At 34.8% G+C, this 15,730-nt stretch overlaps 1 protein-coding gene across 1 annotated transcript; it reads right to left on the bottom strand.

Annotated features, from left to right (window-relative positions):
- Positions 1-12,157: 12,157 nt before the first annotated feature.
- LOC130235483 (von Willebrand factor C domain-containing protein 2-like) lies at positions 12,158-14,794 on the bottom strand. The gene is made up of 2 exons (XM_056466073.1): positions 14,405-14,794; positions 12,158-12,181 (listed from the first exon to the last, which is right to left on the bottom strand). The coding sequence occupies exons 1-2, from the start codon at positions 14,792-14,794 to the stop codon at positions 12,158-12,160; spliced, it is 414 nt and encodes a 137-aa protein (XP_056322048.1).
- Between the last annotated feature and the right edge of the window lie 936 nt (positions 14,795-15,730).

Raw genomic sequence — 15,730 nt, 5'->3', positions numbered from 1 at the left:
AAAGTTCAAGCTTGGTGAACTCTGACCTGCGCAATCGCATCAGGTGACTGTGTGAGACCAATTGAAGATCAAAACATGACCTCTTGGACAGAAATTAAAAATATGGACCAATCGCTCGCTTTTTAAAAATGTCTAATCATCTTGTTTAATCTCGCCCCTTTTCACAGTGCCGCACAACAGAATTTTGCATGCTCCAAACTCTAGTGTGAATGCAGCATAAGACTGATGGATTTTCTAGGCCAATATGTCTAGGAGCTATACTCTCATTCAGGCGTAACAATCAAGGAACTTTGCTGCCGTATACTCAGCACTGTTACCTAATTACATAGCTGGGACTATTTTCTGGTGCTGCATAATATAATTGCTCCTGACCTGGAGATCGGCTAAATGAAACAGTTTAAACCCTTGGGAAGTTGTAAAAGGGGCCTATTTCTAAAAAGTTGAATGTTCCTTTAAATGTGGACAAAAGGAAGTTTAAGTTGGTTTGAGATGATTTTTGCAATTCGCCTCCAGAAAGAAGTTTTTAGAGACTGAGATGGTTAAAAACACAGCCTGTTTGTTATCTTCGTTTTACAAAAGTACAACATTTTGTTGTCATTGTAAGTAGACCAGCTATTACTTTGAATGATGTCTTTGCTCTTATCTGTAGGACCAGAAACAGCTGAGTATTTAAGTGTTTTCCATTTGATGTGCAAAAAAAAATAAATAAATCTGAGTACAGTAAGTGTGTTTGGCGCTTTAGTCAACTCCACTAAATATGTCACCATGATGGCTTGTTGATATCTGAGGAATCACCTGTTGTCAAAACTAGGAAACCTCAAACTGCAAGAGCCTGTAGTCAAAATAAGGGAAAGCAGCAGAGCCAGTGCTACAATGAGAGTAAATATCTGCATGCTTTTGAAGAAATGCTGACAGCTTCAAGAGCTGAAGCGATTAAAGACTGACACAGATATGACTTTTTTTTTGTACAATTAAGACATGCTTAATGTGTAGCTTGCTAATTTGTAATGCATGATCTGACTAAGCAATTGTTAGACTGCATAATGGAACTCATTATACGTTGAGTTTGCTGAGAATAAAAGCCACATATACTAAACATGACAGACTTCTTTTCAGATATTGTCTTGTAGGAAATACTTCTAATAATCATGTTGATGTACAAAGATAGATCTGCATTAAGGAAGAGGAAGTGGTGTGTGCTGCATTTTTGGTTTGTGACTTAGTGTGCAGTTAAGTGGCCTCAAAATGTATTTTTACAAAATTTTATCTATCAAAAGATATCATTTGTTTGTTCGTTCGTTCGTTCGTTTGTTCGTTCATTCGTTCGTTCATTCACTCCATTCATTCATTTATTCATTCGCTACATTCATAATTCATTTGTTCGTTCATTAATTTGTTTGTTAATTTGTTCGTTCATTCATTTATTTGTTCATTCATTAATTCATTTGTTCATTCTTTCATTTATTCACTTGTTCTTTCATTAATTTGTTCATTTCATTAATTAATTTCCTCATTCTTTCAGTTATTCATTTGTTCATTCATTTGTTTATTCATTCAACCTTTCGTTAGTTCGTTCATTTGCTTATTCTTTCATTTGTTGATTTGTTGATTTGTTCATTCATTCATTCATTCATTTTGGTCATTCATTCATTTGTTTGTTCATTCATTTATTTTTTATTTAATTCATTTATTCATTTTCCCAGTGATGGGTTGCAACATCCACTGCGTAAACATATGCTGGTTAAGTTGGTGGTTCATTCCGCTGTGGCAGCTCCAGATTAATAAAGGGACTTTATTCATTTATTCTTTCATTTATTTTAAATCATTCGTTCATTCAATCATTCATTCATTCATTCATTCATTCATTTGTTCATTCATTAATTTGTTCATTTATTCATTCATTTTTTCATTCATTTGTCCATTCGTTCATTCATTAATTCATTTGTTCATTCTTTCGTTTTTTCATTTATTCATTCATTCATTCATTCATTCATTTGTTCTTTCATTCCTTTGTTCATTCATTAATTTGTTTATACATTCATTCTTTTGTTCATTCGTTCATTTGTTCATTCGTTCATTTGTTCATTGGTTCATTCATTCATTTGTTCATGCATTTAATAAAACAATTCTTCCACCAACTGTACATACTGAACATAAATTATTTTACAATTGACATTAATAGCATTTATAAATGTTATCCATAAATTTTAGAGGAAAACATGAGATACTTAAATTATTTGATAAATAGAAAGTTTAAAGGAACAGCATACTTTGTTTAACATCGACCCATTTGAAAGTGTATGCTTATCCATTTCCTTTGAATGCTTTTGTGTATTTATCTTTTAATAACTTTTCTGACCTAATCTAATCCTACCTATATGCAATTATATGTTGCATAAATATCCAACTTCTTTGCTTGTATCTACTCTTAATTGTAACATTAAATCCTATAAAACACCATGTTTATTTTATAATCAAATATTTTTACAAAATCCTTGTCCTAAGTCCTAAAAGAGCTAGTTTGGCTTCCTAATGCACCCTTTCTCCAGCAAAGTACAGAAAGAAAAGGTGAAAGATGAGAGCAGTGAAGTAATTGGGCCGTTATTCAGTATTTATTCTCTTAGGGTTTGGATTGACAGGATTAACTTTCATTGGAAACACTGTAAGAAAAAAAAGCATTGAATGAGCCATAGTATTGCCAAGCTTTAGAAGTGATGAGATTAGCTCTCATGTGTTGGTATAAGTCCCTGTAGCCTTTTCAGTCACCTTCAGTCTGGGGAACGTGACATTTAATAAGTTTTATAACCGTCCTTGTCAAGCTGGGTTACACAAAGGTCATTGTGTATAGCTTATGATAACGTGCTTCAAGTTTTCATTTCAAACTCCATCACTCAGCTGTCATTAGCAGTGATTAGTAACAACAAAAAGCTCTGATTGGTCTACATTGAAAAGCCTTCTCGGTGTGTAAGATTCATATCTCAGTGGGACTCCTCCTACTCCTGCCGAGCCAAGTAAATACAGTTCTCGCCAAAAACCGGCTGAGGAAATGCCAATGTGGCCCACAACAAAGGTTACCCTGTCGGCTTCTCTTAATTGGATCAGCTATCAAGAGCCGCGATGCCCTTTGATTCGCGTTCGCAGCTGGACCTCAGTAGCTGATTTTTTTTTAATTCAAAGAGATCTCACTGGACACTATTGAGCGATGAGGCCTCGTTTGCTTAATGCGCAACTGGAATTCAGATCAAAAAATGGATCACTGCTAGTTATGGTTTGAGCTTTCAATCAGGACATGAGGTTAGACAAATGGTTTTAAAGATAATGAAAGGTTGTAAGTTGTCTTCTGCTCAAGTTCAGGAGAGAGCGTGCAGGTGAGATGCTGTATTTATGGAGCTGATCTTTTTTATCAAGTAGATTTGCTTGGGTAAAATTGAAACATGAGGAACTTGCAGGAAATTGCCTTTAATGTCATATTGCATGACGGATGACTGTATCCATATAAGTCCAAGCAGCAGAACGGATCAGGTGATCTACTCTTTCTATTCTAACTACGCAGAACACTAAGTAAGGGATAATGTATATCTTTGGATGTTTATTATTCCACTTATTACACAGCTACAAATCTTGCCACATAATTAATAAAAAAATATTGATCTGAGCTGTAACAATTTACTAAAACAATTTGCTCAAATGGCTGGATGTAACCTACACTTATAGATTAGGTTATTGGATATATTACAGTGATTAGGTTTTTAACTTATATACAGCCTGTCTTAATAGATTAATTAGTTGTTGTTGGAGAATAATATACTTTAGAATGTTGTGGCTGACCAATCAGAATCTGAGTATTCCTGAGAGCTGTGATTAATTATATGAATAAACATCAGAAAGTGTTAATTTATACAACTTTTCACCCGCAGAAAGGTTGCAAACAGTAAATTTACCTCTATATGACCATGTCTACAACATTTAAATATTAAAAAGAATGTGATTTTTGAGTTGTTTTGGCCAAGCCTTATCCTCAATTTTTAGTTTCGGCCCATTTTAAAATGGCCCAAAAATATATTTTGAGACAGAAAATTATCAAACCAAGTGATGTCTGTATCTGGATGTATTTTATCTGTGGTATTTGTATTTATCTAGAAGTAAATTGAGTTTTTATACTTTCTGTCTTAACAGTTCAATATTATCAGTAAAAAATATATATTTATGGCCCGTTTCCACTGCGTGGTACAGTATGGTATGCAGTACGGCTCACCTTTATCAAAGTTGCGTTGGCCAAGGGTGTTAATGGTGGGTGTGGTGTACAACAGAAAGTTCACATGTCATATGACAAGCACGTCTCACAAAACAGATACTTTATACTCATAAACACTTGTATATAAATGTTCATTAATAACCTTTCTATGAACATGATTTGATTATAACTGCAGATCAATAAAATAGCCGTCTGCAGTTATTTAAAGTAAATAAATAAATGAATGCAGCATATATAAACACATACAGACCCTTACAGTCTGTGATATGTTACCAATTACAGATAAACTACACACAGCATACATGTAGTCCTTATTTGGGCTCAAAAACAACACCTAACATATAGCTCACTGTCAGTGCAAACTCATCTGTGTCTTTAATCTTCAGCAGCACATGTAACCTCTGTTAGAAAGTAATTCCATCATTCCAATAGTCCAAAAGGTGATGATAACAGTTAAACATGGGAGTTTGTTCATGTTTTAGGCTGCTGAAAGAATCATTTGCTCCTTTGTTTTTTTGGCTTCTCCTTTGTTTTTTCACGCTTCACTCTCGCCTTTGTCTGTTTCTAAAAGGATCAGATGTCAGAAGCACTTTAATAATCACGAGCACGTTATTATCATCAGCTCAAGAAGCTCGTTATTTCCAATATAGATGCGCAGAGAGTGCATGCAAGAAAGTGAAACCGATTGCGCTTTAGATGGCCTTGTAAACAACTACAGGGGACAAGGTAGATTCTGCTTTCCAAAGGGTACCCAAAAAGTGGTATGGTACAATTCGCTTTTTGGTACCTTTGACAGTGGAAATGGCCAAAATAGCTTACTCAACCGTACCGTATCACTCTGTGGAAACAGGCCAATAATGCAACTTATAATACAGTAAAACACAGTATTATTATGAAATTATTACAATGAAAATCTATTGTTTTGTTTATTTATTTTTTTTGTATGAGATTTAATTTTGGCCTTTTTGCGTTTATTAGATAGGACAGTAATGAGACAGGAAGCGGAGTGGGAGGTAGGGTTGGGAAATTCCTCGAGCTGGGATTTGAAATCGGGATGCCCTGATGAGCTACTGCTCCATATGCAGCGCGCTAACCACTAGGCTGTTGCGCCGACGTTTCTTATCTTAATGTATTATAAAAAGTAAATTTACTTTTTTATAAAAAAAATGAAATAGAAAAAAGTAATAACATGTCACTTTATATATATATATATATATAAAAAAGTGGAATTTTCAGCATCATTCCTCCTGTCTGCCTTTACTGTAACATGCTCTGGCAGAAATAATTTTAATGTGCTGATATGGTGCTCAAGAAACATTTATTATTATTTACATGAATTGGCTTTTAATTGTGGTCCCTTTTGATGAGAAGTAAAGATAATTGGTTTTAAACGTAATAAAAGTTTGTCCTTCTGCTCAAGGTTGGAGAGAACATGCAGGTGAGATGCTGTATTGATGGAGCTGATCTTTTTATCAAACAGATTTACATGGGCAAATACTTCTAGCCGAAAAACATGCGCTTGCATCAAAACGGGGTTAATCGGTGGCCTAACAAAAATGGATCTGATTTAAAAGTCTTAGAGACCCTAATTAAAAACAAACTGCTTGACTTTGGCACCTTTTTAATTATTTAATCTGCTTGTTAGCCACAAAATAGTATCCTTATATTTTTGGTGCTTAAATGAAGTGTTCTGCCCTTGCCAGATTTGATCAATTCTAGATTTTTTTTGGCACTATAGTTGGCATTCCGAGTTCTTTTTATAAATTAAACAATCGAGTCTTGTTTATCGAGGAACCGAATTTAGCTTGACATCTCAAAGAAAACACTGCATAGTGCAATAAAATGCTGAATTTTGTCAAAGCTTGCCTACCCCATGTTGATACAACCGAACTGGTGCATGGTAAATATATGATGTTGTCGGATGGGAAATTTATCACTCAGTGTGAGACTGAATTACATAGACTTTCCACCCTGTTGTAATCCTGATATTAACATTGTTCGAGTTTTGATCCACTGGTAATATAGCCTAAGATAATAATCTTCACTATATATTTAATGTCGGGAGACGGTGGCCTAAAAAGGCTTGAATTTACATATCTCAAGATTACACTCAACGAATCAGATACAAGCATGATGAATTCTAATGAAAGCTTGTTCTCTAGAGAGAGGATTCAAGATACAGCATTGACAAATCCAGAAAAAAAGATCCAAGCATCTTAGTTAAGATTAAAACACATAATTACCACTGTGGCCAGTGAAGGATAACATCTTCTTGTGATGCTTTTCTAAAATAAAAGTGACATTTTTTAATATTATATAGGAACAAGATTTGCTCGGTGTATTCAGTAATCAATGTGGTAACTTATAATTTATTATGTCACAATGAATTCATATCTATTGAAATAAGGAGTGTGCATGTTTATCAGTTATGATAATATCAGAAGTGTTGTTTTAATGATGGGCAGGCTGGAATTATTCACTACTGTATGATCAAAAGCAGTGATTAGGCAAATCAAAATGCAGTTAGAATCACTCTGGCTGTTTCTCAATACCATGTACACAAAGGTTCAGACTTGCCAAGTTCAGACCTGGAAGAACGAAACTCCCAAGGACACGAGTACACAAGTCAAGTACTTTTTCAAATGGAGGTGCAGTGTACTTCATAAAGTCACTTAAATCGAATGTCTTTGATTACTAGATAAACTACAATGGACATTATACAAGTATAAAGTACAAGACGTAAACAATAGGAAATACAGACAACGTTAAGCAATTTAGTAAACAAAGACAAACAGTGTACAACACATAACATAATTAAAGACATTATAAAATGTAAATCCTAGACAAAGGGGCGGAGCAGGTACACATCTGGGTATTTTATCTCTACTTGGCAAGATGTGAACTTGGAATTGGAACAGTACTTGGGCAACGTTTGATGACGTTTCACGTGGACAAACGCAAGTATAGACAAGAACGTGTATTGAGAAACAGCATCTGTCTTTTATATCATCTAAAGTTAAAAAGTGAAAATTACTCACTATCTCGTCCACAACCATGAACTTAGATATGAAAAACAATACTATGGAAGTCAATGGTTATGGTTTTCCAGATTTCTTCTAATTATCTTCTTTTCTGTGTTCAACAGAAGAAAGAAACCTTATAAAGGTTTGGAAGAAGTAAAAGTTGAATAAATATTGACGGAATTTATTTATTTTTGTGTGAACTACCCTTTAAATAATATTGCATGAGCAAGAGTGCCATTTTCATTATCGCAAATGTAACATTGATTTTTGAATGAGCATTATCATTATTGCACTGGTGAGAGGCATGCGTTAGTGTCCCACCAGTGCTGATATACAGCCATATCGCACTGCTATAAGTGTAATATTGCGCTCATTCAACAGTTCGACGGCACAGTCGTGTGTATAAAAAAGAAAACCAGTCACAGAGTCTAAAAACCCTTTTGTATTTGGAAGATACTTTCTTACAAACAGGTGGTTTTGCTGATATATAAAGATTTAAGGCTGAACGTGGACATGAAATGCCATCCATCTACAGAGATATCTCCTTACAGTATTACTCTATTGCAATCGAGATATCACAATAATTTATCCTGAAAAATCCAGTGCAATCACTACCAGATTGCTGTTGTGTTTGCCATAAGGAAAAACGCTAAACACATGCGGGCATTCTTTCTTTCTTTCAGCCAACACAACACACATTCCTAATATGCGAGTCCCATCTCACACTCAATACACTACAATTATATGATATAAATACAGCACTACAACATACAAAAGACTTAGAATATCACTTACCAGTTTAATAATGATTTGATCAGCTGTAGTTAGAAATTACACTGTTAAGAACTTATTATGCGGTCCTGTTGCCATCTTGTGCATGGACATCTTCAACCATCTTTGGTCTGCTCAGTTTGGCAAGCTAATTAATGGCTGCTGACGCACTCTCTCCTCTCAGTAATTATAAATATTTTGAAATGGGCATTATACTTATAAACAAACTGCATAGTTACAATCTAAACAACTACATTCTCTGCAAAAAACCCTCAAAAGTACATATGTTGCCCCACAGCAGCAATATTTGTCAAACTGAAATGTTCTCTGCTTGTTGCTGTATGTGAGCAGAGTAATACACAAGGGTGAAGAGGTGGTACGAAGCACGGTTACTGGCAAAATATTGCATGGCTATCAGCCCAATCTCATTCAAGAACAGACAAAACTGTTGTATAAAACAGGACATCAACAAAAACTTTGATATTTAAACATGGTTTTCTCCTTTTTATTTCTGTTTTACCATTGAAAAAAATCCAGACAAAGCCATAGGAGAACATTTGTGCACCTTTATGTTGTTCATTGCTGAATGAATCTGATAGATGTATGTCCTGACAAAAGTATGACCCTCTGACTGCCAGTGAGATTCTGAAGTGCATATTATGTACACTTTACTTTTTCATAAGACCACAGAGAGCTTTTGTGCATGGCAGTGGAGAGCTGGTGGGTCGCTTGTAATAAAGAATGTACCGTGTCTGTATTAAATGGCGAATGGGCATGTGTAGTATGTCTGAATTACATTCATACTATCACATATATTCAAGAGAGTCTATGATTCAGAAATGGCCAGCCACTTACATCTTTTTTTAAATGAATCAGAAGATTGAAATAATCTTCTGCATGAATGACTGAATCAGTCATTAAAAAAGAGACTTTCCGCAAGCCACTGGCAGTAGTTTCAGTGTTATATACCCATGTCAGTCTGAAGCAGCACAAGCACGCACATTTAAAATGGAAATTGTAAATGCAAAATCAGTTAAAAAGTCAGCGTTTGAGTTCTGTAGAGAGATGAAATCCATAAATGGTCCTAACAAGTGCTGGAAACAATGTAAGAGGTGCACTTGCGAGGAGGAGCCCAAAGACTAATTTTGAGTGTGATGATTTATTGCTTTGCCCTTTGTTCATTTCTAAAACTTAAATTACATTTTGCAGTTGCTGAATCAGCCCACGTAATCCGTGGAAATAAACCTTGTAGTTGAAAGTAAAAATTGGCGATCTTGTCGCTTTTCCAGTGTGGCGGGGTTCCGTTTTCACACAAACAACTCGATTTGTGTTGGGAATTAATGCATATAAGAATCTGTTAGGTGAAATTGGAACGCAAGACCCACTATCTGCAAACCTGCCAATTAAAATGAACCATTTAAAGTTATGTTGTATACAATCAAGGGCAAACTTATATATACCCCTGGCAAATTTTGACTTAAAGTTACTTTGTTTTGTTTTAATGACCGTAAATAACACAGGCTTCTTCTAAATTATAATAAGACAATATACAAGAAGCATCATTGTGGGAAAAAAAAATTCTCAGCTTTTATTTACATGAGAACAAAAATTAAAGTCAGAATTTGCCAGGGGTATTGCTTTGCCCTTCATATCTAAAAAATTACAGTTTGCAGTCGCTGAATCAGCCCATGTAAACCGTGGAAATAAACTTTGTAGTTGAAAGTAAAAATCGGTGATCTTGTCAGTCGCTTTTCCAGTGTGGTGGGGTTCAGTTCTTAAACAAACAACTCGCTTTGTGTTGGAAGTGAATGCATATACAGTAGGAGCCTGTTAGGTGAAAATGGAGCGTAAGACCCGCTATCTGCAAACCTGCCAATGAAAATTAACCATTCAGAGTTATGTTGTATACCAGGGGTTCTCAATCTCGGTTCTAGAGGTCCAGTGTCCTGCAGATTTTAGCTCTAACCCCAATCAGACACACTTGGGCTAGCTAATCAAGCTTTTACTAGGCATTCTAGAATAGGGGTAAGTTGAGGTCAGTTGGAGCTACAATCTGTGGGAAACCGGACCTCCAGCACCAGAGTTTGAGAACCCCAGTTGTATACAGTTAAGCCTAAAATTATTCATACCCTGGCAAATTCTGTCTTAAAGTTTTTGGGTTTTTGGCACACATTGTAATAATAAAAAATAAAAAAAAAGGTCTGACAAAAAACAAAGTAAAGGGGTACCGCAAGGGGAACCACATCGTAATGCTCACTAAACAGTTTAAGACTCAGCAATGATGTGTATGTGTGTGCTGAGTTTATAGTCCCTGAAATGAGTCCATAAAGATCTTCTGACTGTGTGGTTGTGGTTCGTTAAAGTATTGTGTGTGTAGGTTTCCAGCGATCCGCAGCGGCTAGATCAATGGTGATCGTAACAATTAGCAGAGCAACATTGTTAGAGTAGTAAAATAAACATTTTATAGTTTACAGTGCATGCATTATATGCAGCCTACAAACAATAGGCTGTTATTTGACATTTTTGACCTCACGTTAATCTTCATATGATTACTATCTTTACTAAAAACAGTTTGGATGAATTTTTGTTTCCCTATTTTTACAGGAATAATCTGTAAATATTAATGTAAAATTACGTGTTACTCTCTGAAAATACAGAACATTTCCTTTAAAACCAGAAAAATGACATAAAATTTAAAATTAACATACCTGTAAAATAATCTTTATTTTTTTACAGTGCAGGCATCCCAAATGATAAAACTATATACACAAGAGGCATCATCGTGGGAAAAAAAAAATTCTCAGCTTTTATTTACATATTTTTGTCAGAATTATCAGGGGTATAAATAATTTCGAGCTTGACTGTATATACTGTATATTTACATACTTCTAGATAGGACCAGACAGAATCTGCTGACATTTTTTGCTATTTCTGCGCAGAATTTTGTTTAAAAAAAAAAAAAAATCTGCAGATTTATGCAAATTGATTTTGTAACTAAAAATGTATATATGTGAAATACAAAAATAACACTTTTTAAATTTTATTTAATGTTTACAATGAAAATCCAATTAGATCCACTTATTTGATAAACAAAGCAAGTCTCTGATATAATAGACCTACTAAAATACAGAAAATATTACTTTACTATTACTATTCCATTATATTAAGTATAATAAATCAAATGAACATTTTCATATTAGTCAATAATGTACTGAAATTAATTTAAAACTGAAAAAATATAAATTTGCACACATTTACACAATAAATAGACTCTGCAATTGGCTATAAATCTGCGGATTTCTGCATGTGCAGATTCCGTGTGGGCCTACTTAAAGTATAGACTAGAAAAGACTAAAAGCATTGCTGATCTGAGATAACTTCTTGATCTTCACCAAAGAGCATTCTACATTAAAGCAGCCATGAAACACTAAATACCTTATTTATTTGTCAGTTCTGTCTTCTGAATCACAAGCTGCTCTAATAGTTCATCATGCCTCACAACACATGTTTCAGTTTGGGGCTGATGGGTCTTTTTAAAACGGCTTCAGTGCTTTGTTGTATGATTGATTGGTTTGCTTTCTTCGGCCGATCGATATAAATAACTTGAATCTAAAGTCAAGAGAAAATGCACGCTTGTTTTAAATGGATTGCTTTGTCGAGAGAATTGTTTCTGTAGCACAGTTCTAATCAAATTACAGTTGATAGTGATGGATAGGGCTTATCAAGATGAGCTGGACGAAAACAAGAAGAAAACTATCCCATAATGCGCTCATGCACAGACCCACCCACACTAACATGTATGTTGAAGGACATAGTGGTGTGATGGTTTTTTTATGTGGTCTTGAAAGCAACTTCAAGACTTCTCACGATTTTAATGAAACAAGAATTTGAAAAATCTTGTCATGTGTGTAGTCTTACTCTCTTAAATACATTTTCTTTATTGGCATGGTTACATAAAGAACCTTTATCATCCATGGCATTCTTCTATTTCACAGAAGGTTCTTTTTAGTGAAAAATTACTTTATTGATTGACACAACTTTCTAAAAGAACTTTAACCTGTTAGTCAGCTCTCACTTTTTGGGATTTAAACCTACCTAACTTTAAATATTAGCTGTTCTTGACTCCAGTAAGCTACAAACACAAGTTAGGTATCATTGAAAAGAAGACACTTTTGGCTTTACTGTGGTAAAAGGAGAAGTTTTTGCTCAAAATCTAAAAGTTATACATTATGAAGTCATGAGGAAAAATGAAAGTGTATTGTGTTCAATATTTGTTTTTCCATATACAAACACAGCAAAACATTAATGTAATATCCTAGAAAAAAATGTATTGAAAGTGAAGTGTTTCTTGAGTTTATACAGTTGAAGTCAGAATTATTAGCCCACCTGAATTATTAGCCCCCCGTTTATTTTTCCCCCAATTTCTGTTTAACAGAGAGAAGATTTTTTTTTAGCACATTTCTAAACATAATAGTTTTAATAACTCATTTCTAATAACTGGTTTATTTTATCTTTGCCATAATGACAGTAAATAATATTTGACTAGATATTTTTCAAGACACTTTTATACAGCTTAAAGTGACATTTAAAGGGTTAACTAGGCAGGTTATGGTAATTAGGCAAGTTATTGTATAACGATGGTTTGTTCTGTAGACTATCGAAAAAAATAGCTTAAAGGGGCTAATAATTTTGACGTTAAAATGTTTTTTAAAAAATTAAAAACTTATTTTATTCTAGTCGAAATAAAACAAATAAGACTTTCTTTAGAAGAAAAAATATTATCAGACATACTGTGAAAATTTCCTAGCTCTGTTAAACATCATTTGGGAAATATTTTAAAAAGGAAATAAAATTCAGAGGGGGGCTAATAATTCTGACTTCAACTGAATTTCATATTTGATTAGGATAACATGCAAAATGAGATTTATGTTAAAAGTTTTGAGGCTATATCGGTGTCCTCCTTTCCCTCACCGTCCCTAACGTTCCCAAAATAAAACACTAACAGTTGCTGAATAATTTGGTCTACATTAACAGTTCATGTATCTTTTGAAAGAAGACACTTTAGACGTTACTATCTATCATCTAGTGTTTATCATGCTTAAACTAGATGTTTAAAGGGATAGTTCATCTAAAAATGAAAATTCTGTCATAATTTACTCACATTTGACATGTTCCTAAACAGAACACAAAAGAGGCGGTTCATTCTGCCGTGGCCACCCTGATAAATCAGGTACTAAGCTGAAGGAAAACGAATGAATAAAAGTACACAAGAAGATATTTTGAAGAATGTTGCAAAGCTGTAGCCATTAATAGATGGTTGAGAGACAGGAAAGTGTGAAGCGAGGAGAGAGGGGTAGGATCTGCATACGATCTCGAGGCGGGAATTGAACTCGGGTTGCCGTGAACACCGGAGTGCAATGTGTCGACACACTAACCACTATATCATTGACGCCAACGTGTACAAGAGAATTGGTACTAAGAAATAATACATTATCAGAACAAATAAACATAGTTCAATTGAAAAAAACTAAACCAAAAGACAAAATATTAACAAAACATTTATTAGACACTGAATTTGAAACAGGACATGTCAAAATGCTTTGTAATGCTTCACATGTAAAGCATGCCTTCCTGTTTTTTTTTTTTTTTTTCAATTGAACCATGTTTGTTTTGGTCTGATAATGTATTATTTCTCAGTACCAATTACCGCGAGTTTTTTTGTTCACTCAACTTCAGACATTTTAGGTCAGTGTCTGTACTCTCTACTGTCCTTGAACATTTTCAGTTGGCACAACTTAAAAAGTTGTTACAGAGTAGAAAACTAATAATCTTATGTTAACCCAACTAAATGTTTTTTGTATTAATGACAAATAATTTTAGCTCAGTGCAGCTGATGTTTTGTGTTGAGTGAACAAGAAAAGCGAAAGGAAATAAGGATTATGTTGTTGTTGTTGTTGTACTGACTTGTTTTACAGTGTGGGAAAAAGTCAAGAGTGAGTAAATGATGACAATTTTCATTTTATGGTGAACTATGCCTTTATGAACTGTTAATTTTGAGTTTTTATTAGGGGATAAAATAATAAATGTTTTGTCTATGGCATTAGACATTTGCTGTGAAAATCCCTTTTAGTGACCATTTTAAGAGCCTAGAGGCATATTAGTGAAACTTAAACGTGATCTGTTAGTTCAAACTATATAAATCTACCTAGAATTCATCAAAAACGAGAAGCTTTTTTTTTTATTAACTGTGATTCTCCAGTATGGTTGAATTCAAGTTTCGACTGCAATGAGACGTCTATGTTAAACAGTTCAATAATCGCAAACAATAATAATTCGTCAGACAGCCTGTTCCTACCTTGAACTCCTCCAGGATCTTATACGTCTTCCCTCTGTATTCACAGAAGTTTTTGACCTCCTTGCATTCGGGGCAACACCCATTGTGTTCCACCTTGGTGCACTTGGGGTGTATTTTAGGGCACTCGGGTTGGTCACAGACCGGTCCGTCCTCCGTGCACACGCACGGGCAGTTCGAGTGGCCCGGAAAGAAGCGTTCCCCGAGCTTGTACACGAAGCCACTGTCATCCACGCAGCCTTTCCCTCGGTAGTCATCGAAAATGATGTCATTGTTGGCAGTTCTCTCGGCCTCGTCCGCGGCGGGATAGTCCTCAGGGCCGACAGAGGCCGGCGAGACAGCGGCGTTCAGGGCGACCAGCACGACGCAAATCGCCGGGAGAAAAGGGCCCATCCTTCGCCGCGGCTGTCTTGACGCATTCAAGGAGAGTGTCTCAGATCCCTTAAATTGTAAGGCTCCATGCTGCAAATGTGACACTGAAAGAAATGTAAACAATCCGTAGCTTGATAACTGGACATGCATTTTCGTTGTCTTAACTGATAGATGGACATGTCATGGCAGTTTACTGAAAAAAAGTTACATCAAAAGGAATGTTTTAACTTAATAATCATTTTGTTTTGCAATATGTCACTGAATTTATATTAAATAACCGCAACACGGTAGAGAAATATAGACGTCTAACATAAACTGTAGGATTTAATTTAGCAATATTGCGTACAGCGTTGTTGTTTCTTACTCCACTACTCATGTGTAACACCAATCAAAACTATTAAATTTAAATGGTTTATTATTTTTGAAGTGTTTATAATTAATGTATTATTCCGAGTCCAGTAGTAGTACACTGTAAAATTGTAAAAACCCCTGCCAATCCGGCCAATCAAGGGGTATATCATGTATATTTATCAAATTAAATACATTTAAATGTAGGCCTACTAATTAAGGGTTTACAAATCAGGTTATAAAACATATTAAATGTTACTATTTACTTGATACTTGTAAAAATGTTCTGTCCTCATGAGAATACTGGTAATGTATGTGTTAGTAAATTCACCCTTGTTGCTAATTTCTGTTTGGTGGTGGTAAAACAGCAGCCTTGGTCTCCCATACTAGTTCATCCCTAGTCTTTTGTTCCCATACAGAATTCACTACCAGCTGAAGAAGCCATGAATGTCTGAAGATTCAACTCATAAACGAGGTGTGTTTTCCTTCTGAATGTATGCTCTGGTTGGTGGGTGAGTACGCACTAGATATGGAGGTTGTGAAGATAATACTTTGGGAAACATCAGAACAATCCAACGAATAAAGTAAAATCACAAAAATTATTAACCC

Source organism: Danio aesculapii, chromosome 9 (assembly GCF_903798145.1).
Source record: "Danio aesculapii chromosome 9, fDanAes4.1, whole genome shotgun sequence".
Lineage (NCBI taxonomy): Eukaryota > Metazoa > Chordata > Actinopteri > Cypriniformes > Danionidae > Danio > Danio aesculapii.
This window is presented reverse-complemented; position numbering and strand designations above follow the sequence as displayed.

Excerpts from the sequence above, each read along its gene's own strand:
- LOC130235483 (XM_056466073.1), bottom strand. The coding sequence starts at position 14,794 with ATGGGCCCTTTTCTCCCGGCGATTTGCGTCGTGCTGGTCGCCCTGAAC. Across the intron at positions 12,182-14,404 it reads AGATCCTGGAGGAGTTCAAG|CTTACTGGAGTCAAGAACAG; the intron begins GTAGGAACAGGC and ends TTGTGTTTGTAG.